General features: G+C 45.5%; 1 protein-coding gene across 1 annotated transcript in view; it reads right to left on the bottom strand.

Annotated features, from left to right (window-relative positions):
- Window positions 1-3521: 3521 nt before the first annotated feature.
- The window catches only part of LOC116941785 (dual oxidase 1-like), a 36012-nt gene continuing 26131 nt past the window's right edge, over window positions 3522-13402 (bottom strand). Inside the window, exons 28-32 of the mRNA XM_076067563.1 lie at window positions 9752-9981; window positions 7150-7311; window positions 6187-6342; window positions 5182-5310; window positions 3522-4282 (exon numbers count right to left, since the gene is read on the bottom strand). Coding sequence (XP_075923678.1) covers window positions 4160-4282; window positions 5182-5310; window positions 6187-6342; window positions 7150-7311; window positions 9752-9981 — 800 coding nt within the window. The 3' untranslated portion in view covers window positions 3522-4159. The remainder of the gene's footprint in view (window positions 4283-5181; window positions 5311-6186; window positions 6343-7149; window positions 7312-9751; window positions 9982-13402) is intronic.

Raw genomic sequence — 13402 nt, 5'->3', positions numbered from 1 at the left:
CTGCCAACACACCGTGCACACCGCCACCGGCGTGTGTGCTGTCTGTCCACCACAGTTGCCGCTGCTGTCCACCAGCCGGCGCTATTACACTACACCTACAACAGACACACGACATCCAACTCCACACAAGGAAGCCCCCTGGCTTCGATCTGACCAGAAAACAATGGGACCGCACGTGGGCACTGTGCCCATCTCACGCACACATGAAAATAAAAAAACCCAATTGCAACCACAGGCGCCACGTTGCAACCGACGGACCGTATCCTTGGAGGTTGCGTGTCGACTGTGCAGCCGCTGTGGGATCTGGCGAGGTGTGGTGGTGCCAGCGGCTATGGCCCATCATTGCATCTTGATCGGCTACTTAGATTATGTACTGGAGACCCACAGCAGTCCACCCAGTGACCTCAAGGCAAGAGCTGTCACCGATACCGTCCTCTTTACCTGCAGGCTGGGAGTGGCTCAATGGGCCGCACCCAGCCTGCAGAATGTCGAAAACCCCACCTACGAGAGTTACGCTGCTTTGCTTGACTTTAAGTACGGGCTCACATCACACAAAGGCATCACATTAGGTAAAATTGTACGTTATCATGAATGGCTGAGGGACTGTGACCTAATATCGGAGCACAGGTGTACGACAACATACAAATCTATTTCAAACGTAACATTATCTTTAAACCAGCACGGCAACATTGCATAGCGGTCGGTTATTTTTTTCATATATGTCTGCTGTGGTCCTCTTGGAGTAGGGTTGGTGGATCACAAATATTACCGAAGCATTCGCGGTGAAAGACACTCGCGTAGAAGTATACCAATGTGTGGCAGTACAGCAAGTAGGCTGCTGGTGTATCCGTATAGATTATATAATATTGCATTACCCAATCATCTATTTTTGTTTTATTTAAGTACTCTGGTATTGGCCGAACATCATCACCATTATCGTCAGCCACGATCAATCCACTGCTGGATGAAGGCCTCCCCAAGACGTTGCCATCTCTCACGATCCTGCATTGTAATAATTCACCAGATGAACTGCACAGGGGCTCATTCTTTCACTCCATCTCCTCGGTCGACGTCTTCTTGGACACGTTATGTGATCTGCAAGGGGGGGGGGGGGCGGGCATTGTCTCGGTGTCCCTCGCCAAAGTACCTGAGTGTTGTGTTGGCGCCCCTGCCCACGTATTCAGGCCTCAGGCCTACGGGCACACAGGGTGCTTTGCTCGCATGCTTCTTCTAGGTGGTGTCCCATCTCATCGACGTGGGACGCCACCTTATCGAGGTGGTCTCCCATCGACGAAGTGGCCCAACACACCATAACGCATTATTATCCATCATTCTCTTTCACCTGTTGATGTAAATCTTAACAATGAAGATGGTTTACATTAAGTTGTGTGTGCCTAGGAATCATTACGATCTTTTTTTTTTGCTTGAGTGTAATAATTTATTCGAGAACAAAGTTTGTAAACATTGATTCGGTGATAACAGCAATTAACTAATTGTATCACTTAAATAAAAATAAACACATACAATAATTAATACTCCGAAGTATGTGTTTTAACTTAGGCATATTTAAACATTTTTAGGTGTTATTGTCGGGTAGGCTGACCCCCGGCTCCTCGCTCACGTGGGATCCACTGATCCCCTCTTCCGTGTCCTGGGGACACGGGAGAGGGGAGCAGTAACCCTCCCCAGTGGGATCCACTGGGGAGGGTTACTGCTCACCGACTCTCACCCCCTTCGCTGCGGCCCCTCGGGGCATGATTCGTGGCTGGCGCTTAGCCACCTGGGATCAATTCACACAATCTCTGCGCACACTCACTCACTCACACCCACTCACTCGAAATCCGACGTCGCTCGTCTCCCGTGCCACTCACCAATCGCACGCGCGGGACTCGGGGTCGGGGGTCAGAGAGCAGGGACGTCACTCGCACACGCGCAGCCGATTGGGGGGTCATCTCGGAGATTTATTTAAAGGGCTGTTTGAACAAACTCACGGGTACGCCACCCATTCACCCCACGCACACGCTAAAAAAAGGCCCGTATGAGTAATCTCACGTGCCCCTGTACGAGTCCGCCGCCGCTCACCACACGCACACGCTAACCACGAGCTACACGTATGGGCGAGCGCAAACACGTGGGTAAATACACACTAACGCACAAACACAGGGGTACAACGACGCACACCAACATGCATCCGTTCCACCCTCGCAGAAACCACACGACAAGGTTTATTGATCCCCAACAGTTTATTCTCAGCGAGTCCGAGGCTAAATTACCCGAGTCAGTTTGAGTCAGCAGGGCAGGTCTAACCTATCTCCCGATCGTCTAAGACCCGATCTGTATCGCCTCTTTCAAATCACTCTCCTAAGACAATCTCACAATGGCCTCAATATCTCACTCTCGGGTGCTCACGGTTTGACTCGTACGGAGCTGCTGGGTCGGATCCTCGCTGCACTTCTACTCGTCACACGGACGTTCGAGTGGCTGGGAAGTCGACGGCCCCGAGCCTGGCTTGAGTAGAATACGAACTAACTCTCCCTACCTTCTCTACCCTTTTTATTGTCCTCTACATCAAAGATAAATTGGCGCTGATCCACTGGCCTCCCGTCCAATCAGGTGGCTCAGATTTCCCACCACTCTCCCCGGACCGGTGATCTCTCAGACGTCCACTTTCACCCTCTAAACAAGCGCATCTGTCCTACCAATCAGAGGACCGGCCCTGTTTTTCCTGCCGTTCGTGACTCCGTCCCCCCCCCTACCTGCCTGCTGGCCCGTGTGTGTTGTGGGTGTTTTCTATCCGCGGTGGCTCAGCAGCCCCGTCGTGACCACGTGATTACAACCCAAGTCACGGCGCCGCGATGCGAGTTAGCCTCGGGGGAGGTCGCCCAATTCCCTGGTCGCAGGAAACCGTGAAGATTAGTCCCATGAGAGGGCTTCTGGGTGAAAACCTGTCGGCCAGGTGACCTCCCCTCGGGGCGCTACGTGGGGGTGTGTGTGTGTTCATGTGGGGGCTCTACGTGGGGGTGTGTGTGTGTTCATGTGGGGGGTGGTGAGGGAAGAGCAGCGTCGGCCCCGTCGCTCGGAGGTGGCGGCGTCGCGGCCACGGAGTCGGCTGGACGGCTTCGCTGCTGCGGCATCACAGCGGCAGGCACGGCTCCGACGGAGCGGCTTCACTGCTGTGGCACCACACTATCCCATCGTAATGCTGGCTTTTAACCACCATTGGAGATAGGCACGGAATAATTTCTCATTTCAGTCGTGAGATATCTCAAATTGACTGGAACCATTTGAACGCAATTTCTAAACGAAAATGCATGGATATTTAACTACTTTTTTCAGGTGCATATTTTATCACCACTGAAGTATATAGTTTAAGAAATGTATTGCAACTATGGCCTTGAGCTAATTAAAAAAGTGGTCACTTTTTCCATTGTACTTTCACAAAAATGGGGTAGAACTTGAGCAAACAATACTGTGAACTTAAATGCAGACACAATTGTTACATTGACTTAAATTCTGGTAAATATGTATAAAACAGTTTATTAAATGTATGTAAAAAAACGATATAGAATCCATTCAATTGAATGGAATTTGGTGAAATCACAGCCGCCCGAATGTGAACCACGGAACTGCAGTCTGGCTCAGTGCTCAGTGCAGTCAGCGACGATTTTATTCTGTCTTCTCACCTACTGTTACTTATAAACTAAGCTAAAGAAAAAAGTACGTTATATTTTACAATACCCCCCCAAATACGTGACAATTGAAACAGAATATAATACAGAAATCAATGCAAACTTAAAACTTTTCATGGCAAAATACGATTCACTAAATCTGTTTTTCCGAAATAACATTTACCATTGCATTACCACCAGCAAAGAATTTGAGTGGTAGCTGTGTTTGGTGTTTGATATCGGTGTGCTCATTACACTCGTCAGTAAGCAATCATTACCTTTTGTACAACTATAGGTATGTTTTTGTTATTTCGCAGTAAAAGAACACGTTCATATGCGTTAGAAATGGGGAACTCGTTAACTTACGCCACACATGCAATAATAAGACGATCATGAGTCGACCATGAAACACGGCAGTCGTATTAGCTTTGGTTATCTCAACAACAACAAAAAACTGCCACGGTTTATGATTTGGAGTCAACGTTTTGTGATCAAAAGTTCTCGAAATGGTGAACAAATTTCGCTTGATCGCGGCGATTTAGTTGGCGGCACGACTTGTCCACCATTTTCGTGAGGCCTGGAGGCCCACAGCTAAAAACTCCCACGGTCTCGGCCTAAAAACAACAACAAAACACATCACAGCAATACATTATTGATAAAGACAACTCCGAAGCGCCTGTTAAACTACCGCACGCAGACAAGGTGAACGTGATACTTTGGATAATTGACAGAACTTGTCACGTTTACGTCTCTCAGAGGGCGAATCACCTTTTAGCTCTCTCCATTCAAGAGCACTGACGTTAAATATACACTTCTGTATTTTTGTTATGTTTCCTAAAATAATTCTCAGATAGCCTAAATCATTTAAATGCGTCTGTATGTTCCACATGTGACCATCACCACCGTTTTGTAAACCTCTGTAGCTCTAAATTGCTTTCATATTTCCCAAGATGTTGCGTGACAATGATAATACATTTATTTATCTATGAAAGACTTGCCATTTATTCCGTAATCTCCCAAGGTAGAGCGTATTTTTTTTTACTTTCATCACTAGTTATATCGCAGTGGTGCTCTGAGGTCATGTCAACAATCAGCAGAGCATTACATCATGTAACGAAAATCTATTCCGCTGTATGCATTTAGCAAAAGTCAACAGCAAATCATCAGCTCGCTACACTTATGAATCTGCTGTGTAGGCTCTCCGTTGCCTCTTTGGACTGTACCACTTGTTTTTCAGCAAACAGCATGTACAACGAAACGTCAGACATCATGCCGAACAAGACTCGTTAAAACCCCGAAAACACATCGGAGAGCTTAAGGATTTGGTTTAATCACAGCCGCTCGGATGTGAACCTATAGGCACTCTGCAGTATGGCTCAGCGACGAACTTATTCCCTCTGTCTTCTCAGCTATCATTCCACGACTGAGTGAATGTAAGTGTTATCAGAAGAAACAAAACTCCATCGATAACAAAAGCACGCACGCACACACACACACGAGAGTCAAAACAAACCTGTGGGTGCAGATTCTGCAGGGAGTTGAGGAAGGGCACAAACTGCGGGCGGCCAAAGTGCGTGATGGAGCGAAGGCCCGTGAACAGACTTCGGTTGGACATCTTCTGGAAGTGACGCTCGAAGATGTACTGCAGGAAAGAAGAAAGCAAAGGGGGAACATTGCAGCAGCCTATGATGTTGACAGAGCTTGCGTCCTACTTACAGTGCGGCCCACCACTTTTATCCGCTCAGCAGCAAACGCAAACAAGTAAAACGTTCCTAAATAAATGCCATGCCTTGTATATTAGTAGTAACAAAAAACGTCGTCAATACACTGCTAGACGAAGGCCACCCTACGTCTTGTTGCTCACGGGGAATATTTGACCAAACTTCACCAAGCTGGTCGTCAGTGCGGGGTAGTGAATGGGGATGCCGAGGATCGGTTCCAGATATCACTTGCCATTGATGTTGGCCATGGCCGGGAATCCAACTTGCATCGCTCTGTTCACACCGCAGTGCACCAACTACTGCGCCACCCTTGACTTGTTTCATGACTCAACATTGTTTAAATACGAATATCCAGGTCAAAGTAGTTTACTGTGACGCTTGAATCGCATTATAGAGTGTCACATATCCCACTGTTGACTTTATTTTGCCAGTTGAGAAGATAACCCCTGAAGTACTTGTCAAACACAAGCCTGTAATGTGCATAGGATTAAACCAATGTTTTCCACATGACTACCTCATTTTCAAAGCCAAAGTATCATAATCCGGTAAGAATGTGGGTGTGTGACCAGATTTGTTTAACTTTTATGACACCGAGCACAAACAAGTTTGGCTTCGTCTCACTCTCTCGTGTGTCTTGTTATGCGGATATAATGATATAAATATTTTTTTAAGACACACACAGAAGGGTTCACAATACATGTCTAGGAATTGTAAATGGAGACTCATTTATGCATTCAAGAGACCTCATGTAACTCAAAGGGAAGTATAACACTTGAACTCTAGCGCTTCTCTTTTACCAGCATCATTGTACGAAGGTCAAACTTCTCGGCGAACTGCGTGATGTAGATGTGGACAGAAACCAAGTCGTTCTTGTCGTTTTCTTCCACCTCTCGGATGATGTCCGTCAGCCACTCGAACTGCCGCTGTCTCCGTGTCACCCAAATGAAATACACCTGGCACGACAGGAAGAAACAAATATCGCGAAATCCCATTGCGTCAGCAGTGACCGAGACACCTTATTCTCAGTACAATTCTGAATTGAAATTGGGGTCATGGTGATACATTGTAAAAGGGGCAATTATTCTTTCATGCAACTGTTCGCAGGAGAGCCTCAACTACGGGGAGCTCAAGATAATAACTCGAGAGGGTTTTTGGTCTACTCTTCCTCGCTGGTTATCCATCTTGGAATATGTTGGGAGTACCCACACTTAATCCCAACACACGTGGCCTGCTGTTTGACTAACTGGGTGGGGTGGGGGGGACAGAAATGGCAAGGTTCAAGAAACATACCCATTGTTTCAAACACCGCAGTGGCAGAGCAAGCCACCAGCCTCGGCACGACAAGTCCAGCGTGCTATCCATTACACCATGGCAGTATCCCCTAATAAATTGTACAATTAATAAGAATTTCAAACTATTTTACCTGGAAAGCCATATTGAGAATATCAAAGGCTTCTTTTCAAGAGGGTCCTGCATTGAGATGTTTGGGTACTTTCATTATTAAGAATTAGCTTTTGCGTGGGATGAAAACTGGAGTACCCGGATTAAAAACCTACCACAAAAACAAAAGGTAAAACTCAACATCGGCATCTCCTGGCCACCTTGCAGTCCCACATCTACAACACCTGGCAACTCCCTGGTGGGTACCCATCCAAGTACGAATAACAAGATTAACTTCTGCTTAGCATCTCATATCCTATGAGATCAGGAGCGAGCTTTCGGGGCGACTTTGTACGTAACAAAAACTACCGAGACTGTACCTTTTTGCAGGAAATGAGCCGGGCATTGATCGACGACTTGTGAACAATGTCTTTGAGGATGGACGCAAAGGGAGTGACTCCAATGCCTCCTCCCACCAGCACGGACACCTCAAAATCATTCCAGTGCTGGTGTCCCTCCCCAAACGGACCGTCCAGGTATATCTGCACACGTACAGACAGCATTGTCAGTACATAGCTGAACGTAACATGACACAATTGATTCATCTGGGTTGACATTTATAAGTATTTTGCATGTAGACGAATGAGAAAAGTATTTGAGCACAACGTCAGTGGACTATACCTTTTATCGTAAGAGATAAATGTCTACCACATTTATACAACAATTAACGTTTACATTTTAAAACCATGCTTTCAATTAGCCCAACTCATGTTTGTTTTCAATATTATTATTGTGTTACTTTTATTTGCATTCTCATTGTGTAATGTGTATATGGTTGCCTTGCAAGCGTTTGGCTATGCACTTGCTTTAAACGTATATTTATTTTTTGGATATGACAGGTTAACAATATGTAACAATATAAATGGTATATATTGTATATACACCTACACGCAGCATGTGCAGATATACTATATAAGTAATGTGTCAGTGGTGAAATTAACATTCAGTAGGGTTCATCTCCACTGGTTGTAAATTCCACATTCCTATGATGGGACCCTCCCTTCACCAACCTCCACTGACCAGTATGGTGAAATATGTTTGACACGTAGGTTGTCACGAGCAATATTCTGGAAAACTTACCCGATGACGCTAGATATAATTACCAGCGAAACTTCATACCTAAATTGTAAACACCGGTGTGCTGAAGTAGTAACACGTGGCAAACCTTACGAATTGGCTGTGTCGGATGGTGATGGGTTAATAACACACTTATACTTATATGATGCAATATGGTCAAACAACTGCCCCCCCCCCCCCCCCCCATGATGGATACGGCATGAGGAGACTGTCATAGAAGATTTGGCAATGGGCAGCGCACTATTTGTACATAATTACAATTTGTTATAATGGGGCTCAGTGCATGCTGACGCCACTCTCTGGCACTTAAAGTACATTACAGTTCTTTGCATAGTTTTACATTTTACTATTGTTGTAGAGCAGGGGTGGGGAACCTTTTTTTCTGTCAAGGACCATTTGGATATTTATAACATCATTCGCGGGCCATACAAAATGATCAACTTAAAAATTAGCCTGTTATATTTGGTCAAACATGTAATGAACTCACCCCTAATGCAATGGCTGGAACTGCTTCTATTTGGCGAGGCGTGTGATGTTAGCAGCTGGTATTGATGATTTTGTTACTCGCAACTGCTTTTCCAGGTTTGCTCCTAGATTTATTGAATTTCGAGTCCCGCCTGCGGTTGCCTTGGCAGGGCCACACCAAATGATTTAGCGGGCCTCATACGGCCCGCGGGCCGGACGTTCCCCACCCCTGTTGTAGAGTAACAAGCAGAGGCGCCGTCCTCCAACTGCTCGTGCCTCTGCTGGCAGAAGGCCCTTCCATTCCATGGAGCTCGAGAGAGCACCTCCAAGGAGGTATTTTGGTCCACTTTTCCACATAGTACAGGGTGCTTAAAAAACATGTTAACACTTACATGGGACTATCGTTTTTAGTGGAAGATGAACGGATAATACACTCTAACATGATAACAAATGTAATGTTAATAGCTGCAAAAAGTCAAAGAGCCTCCCACGTGTTCGCCACCGTTGTCAACACGTGGCCTGGAATCTACTCCAGGCGGTCTCCAGAGCCTGGAGGCAGCAGCACATTTCTTGTGGTGTTGTTGCAAATTCTCGGAAGTGTTCACATTTTTTGAAGCACCCTTGTATATCTAGGAAGGAGAGGGAGTACCCACACTTTACCCTATCATAAGGAACCTGGCGATTGCCATAATATATGTTTTTTTGGTTAGATCGCGTAAATTTATAAATTTGTTGTTAAACCCACCACCACCTGACACAGCCAATTAGTAAGGTTTGTCACGAAAACAGAACGTGGCCAACTCGTCACTAGTGCAGCCACACCGGTGTGTTGGAGAGCCAAGCCACAACATTTACAATCTTTGAGTGCGACGTTTCGCCAGTAATTCTAACCAGCTTCATCAGGCGACAGGCAGATTTGTGGAAAAGTCCTCCTGTTTCGTTCTTTAAATAGAGGCGTACATGTGATGACGACATTTGCGTGCCCTTCTTGCGCGAAGTGGTAGGGGGAGATTGAGGAATGCATATACATGACTATGGGTATCCACTTACATCTGGGTTATTTATATGGTAATCAACGTACATTATGTACATACAACACAACGAACATGCAACATATCACGACGCATTGCCCGAGCCCAAAAATGCGAAGGAGGCATTGCAGCGACACACTCCGCCGCTCCTGCCACGGTTATCTGGCTTGATCACCTGAATGTGAAATTGGTAGTTGTTGCACTGCATCTACATCAGCCGTACGAAAGAAGAAGCCGCATGATCAAATGGGTTGCAAGCCAAGTGCACTAGTCATCATGCAACGGCATCCTCATAATGAAGATTACGACCGAAAATGACCTTATTTTTCCCCTTAAATTTATATTTTACCTTGGATTGGTACTCATTATCGGAGCTCTTTGTGGAGAATATTTCACGGAGACGCGTGGTCCAGGGTCCCACTGCGCGCACATGGATGCTCAGGGTGTTCTCGTGGGGTGCGGACGAGATGGTGATCGGGTGGTACTCGCTCTGGCCCAGGGCCAGGCAGGCCACGCGCACCCACTGCCCCGACTTGTACTTGAACCCTTGGGGGCGCTTGAGCTGCAGGTGGGTGACTCCTGCACAACAAATAAGCAAGATCGTGAAGCAGTGAGATGGTGCACACTATGAAAAGCACCCTCGAAATGCAAAAGACAGGCAGGAAAATAGTTCACGTCCATTTTTCACAAATTCAAACTTTTACACGGAAGCCATCTACATTTAAATTGCGACCTCTTGCAGACCCGATATTTTTTCACCATTAAAAACACCTGCATTGCTTTTATCATTTGTTTGCAAATTGTGAATATCAAATGTAAACGCCATAGGGATAATTGTTAAAAGTATTCTGTTTAAAAAAAAAACACACACAAATGCGCGGTAATATCTTACGAAATTATAGATCCAAAGGAGCTTCAGATGGTACCACGTTGAGTATATTGTAAGAGTGTGATTATTATGATTATCTGCTGGGAAATCTGAGCACCTGGAGAAAACCCCACGCATGCAAGGGGGGGCAACACTCTACCCCGTACAGGATGCACACGCGACAGCAGGCCACACTTTGCTGCACTGCTTTCTGCTGGCAAGCCTGGGTATTTACTTCGATGTCCACGGGAAGAGAGTCTCGCAACATTTTGTCATTTGTCCGATCCACCAAGGGGCCGTCCATAAATGACGTCACGCGATTTTGGACGATTTTTTTTACTCCCCCCCCCCCCTCGTCGCACGGCGTCACAAAAGAGTCAGACCCCACCCCCCTCAAATATGACGTCACAAAGCTCTGCCACCCGTCCCCCCCATGCTTAAAATCGCTTTAAACCAGGGGTGGGCAATTTTTTTGACTCGCGGGCCACAATGGGTTCTAAAATTTGACAGAGGGGCTGGGCCAGGAACAGATGGATGGAGTGTTTGTGTGAACTAATATAAATAACGTGTAAAAATCATTACATGAAAGGATTTGGCCTTTAACAGGTAGCAAAGCTATCCACATATACAAGCACAGAGATAATTTCAACCGAGAAGATGGATTCTATCTTAGCAATCATTGGAAAGATTTGATAAACCATTTCAGGTCTTAATTGATCTTTCACGCTTACAGTGGCTTTCAGACAGCATACATTATAAAAAAATTTCGTCTCCCCCCTCCTCTTTTCAGAATATAGATGGACTAGTCCTGGGTAAACTGCCAAATCGTTGTGCGTGGCGCTAACGTTTTTTAATAAATAAATAAATGCGCCGTTTACAAATTAATTTATGCGAACCAACACACCTGAAGATGACCGTTTGAGTTATGGTCGAAACGTCGTGAGAATTTTTTATTGTTTTATATATATATTATATTATTTTGTTGTTTCTCTTCAACGTGACTTTACCGAAAAAACTAAGAATAGGTAGCAAAGCATTTATTTGCAAGGCAATTTAACAAACTCTTTGGTTCTATTCGGTAAAGTCACGTAGGTAAAAATAAAATAACAAAAAATCACGACGTTTCGGCCACAACACAAGTGGCCTTCATCAGGTGAAGGGACCGGACTGTCCAGAGGAGAGCGTTGGAGTGAAGACAGCAAGCCCAGGTCGCGTCCTTTAAAAAAAAAAAACATGTCGTCACGTGACTGATCAAACATCATGAAAACATCTGAGGCCTGCGCCCAAACCAATGACCTCACTTGACCTTCTTCATTATCTACATTAACAGGTTAGAGCAGCCATGCAGGCTGTGTGTCGGAGATTTGGCTCCAACCTCGCTGCAGCAACACATCATCACTTTCAGTTTCAGTGGGAACAGTGTTGCTGATCTCCCATTTTTGCCAGGGCATCCAAGTCCGGAGTTACTTTGGTTGTGGCAATTCTCAGGATAGATCTGAGGTGCTGATCCGTTAACTTTGATCTGCGGCGGGTTTTGTTGGCGTTCATGACGCTGAATGTCTGCTCACACACATAAGTCGAGCCAAACAAAGTCAGCATCTTCTGTGCAGTCCTCCGGAGGTTTGGAAATGTGGCTCTGTTAAGTGAAGCATAAAAGTCATTCAGTTTAACAGAGTTGAACTTCTCCTTTAGGACGGAGTCAGACTGAAGATCTATCAGTTCCAACTGCAGTTCCTGTGGTGCTGTTTCAGAGTCTTGTGACAGGGGACAGGACACCAGCGGAAGTGACTGTTCAATGTTTTCGAAATCAGAGAACCTACGGCAGAATTCTCCGTGCAGGTCCTCAAGTGATTTGCTGTATTTTTTTTGCTTTTGCGGTGCCTCTTCCTGCATGGCAAGTGTGGGGAAATGAGCGAAAGATTTGTTCGCAATTTGTCTGGAGAACAAAGTGAGCTTGAATTTGAAGGCTTTCACATGCTTGTACATGTCGTGAACAAACTGATCTTTTCCCTGCAGTTTCACATTCAGCTCATTCATGTGTGAAAATATGTCCACAGCAAACGCAAAGTCACGAAGCCAGTTCTTGTCGCTTAGCTCAGGGAATTCGTCAGATTTCCCCATCAACTCCAAAAATGCGATGATGTCCTCTTTCAGCTCCCACACTCGTTGTAACATTTTCCCCAAACTTAACCAGCGGACACGAGAGTGGTACAGCAATTCCTGATGATCCGCATCAGTTTCCTCCAGGAACGAAATAAACTGACGGTGCTGAAGTCCCCTTGCTCGTATAAAGTTAACAAATTTTACGGCTGGATTCACGACATGATTAAGCTGCAATTCAGACTTACACAGGGATTCCTGATGGATGATGCAGTGAAGGAAAATAAGATCCTGGTCAGGATTTTCCTCTTTCACTTTATTCTGGATTCTTTTCAGCAGCCCAATATTTTTTCCAGTTAAATTTGGCGATCCATCCGTCGTGACATTGACAAATTTACTCCAAGGTAGCTTCATTCTTTTGATGACAGCAGACACCTGGTTATACAAGTCCTCTACCCGCGTTATTCCTTTCAGGGACTCCATGGTCAAAAACTCCTCTGTTATCGCAAAATTGTCGTCAATGCCTCGGATAAAAATAAGGAGCTGAGCAGTGTCTTTTACGTCCGTACTTTCATCCAGTGCTAGTGAATATAACTCAAAGGAATCAGACTTTTTGTTTAATTGTCTGGCTATATTTTCATCAATCAGTTCCACATGGCGAGTCACAGTCCTGCGTGATAAACTGACTTTTTCAAATTTGCTTTTGATCTCCGGACACAAGATGTCTGCTGTCTGTACCATGCATTCTTTTACAAACTCGCCTTAGGAGAATGGCTTGCTAGCCTTTGCTATTTCTAATGCCACCAAAAAACTTGCCTTGGTAGTTGATTCTTGAATCGCAGTTTGTTGGTGAAAAAAATGTTGCTGAGTCTGTAAATTAGCCGCCAACCTCTGAGCCGTAGCCGCCCGTTCTTGCGTTGACTGCTTTGCTAGCGTAGTTAGCATGCTTCGTAGCAAAGTGACGGCAGATATTGTACTCCTTGAAAACTGCGACAGTTTCTCGGCATATCAGGCATACAGCCTTTGATTGGA

This window comes from Petromyzon marinus, chromosome 1, assembly GCF_048934315.1.
Source record: "Petromyzon marinus isolate PM22_M1 ecotype Great Lakes invasive population chromosome 1, UKy_Petmar_22M1.pri1.0, whole genome shotgun sequence".
Classification (NCBI taxonomy): domain Eukaryota; kingdom Metazoa; phylum Chordata; class Hyperoartia; order Petromyzontiformes; family Petromyzontidae; genus Petromyzon; species Petromyzon marinus.
Note: the sequence above shows the minus strand (reverse complement) of the source record. Positions and strands in the feature narration are given on the sequence as shown.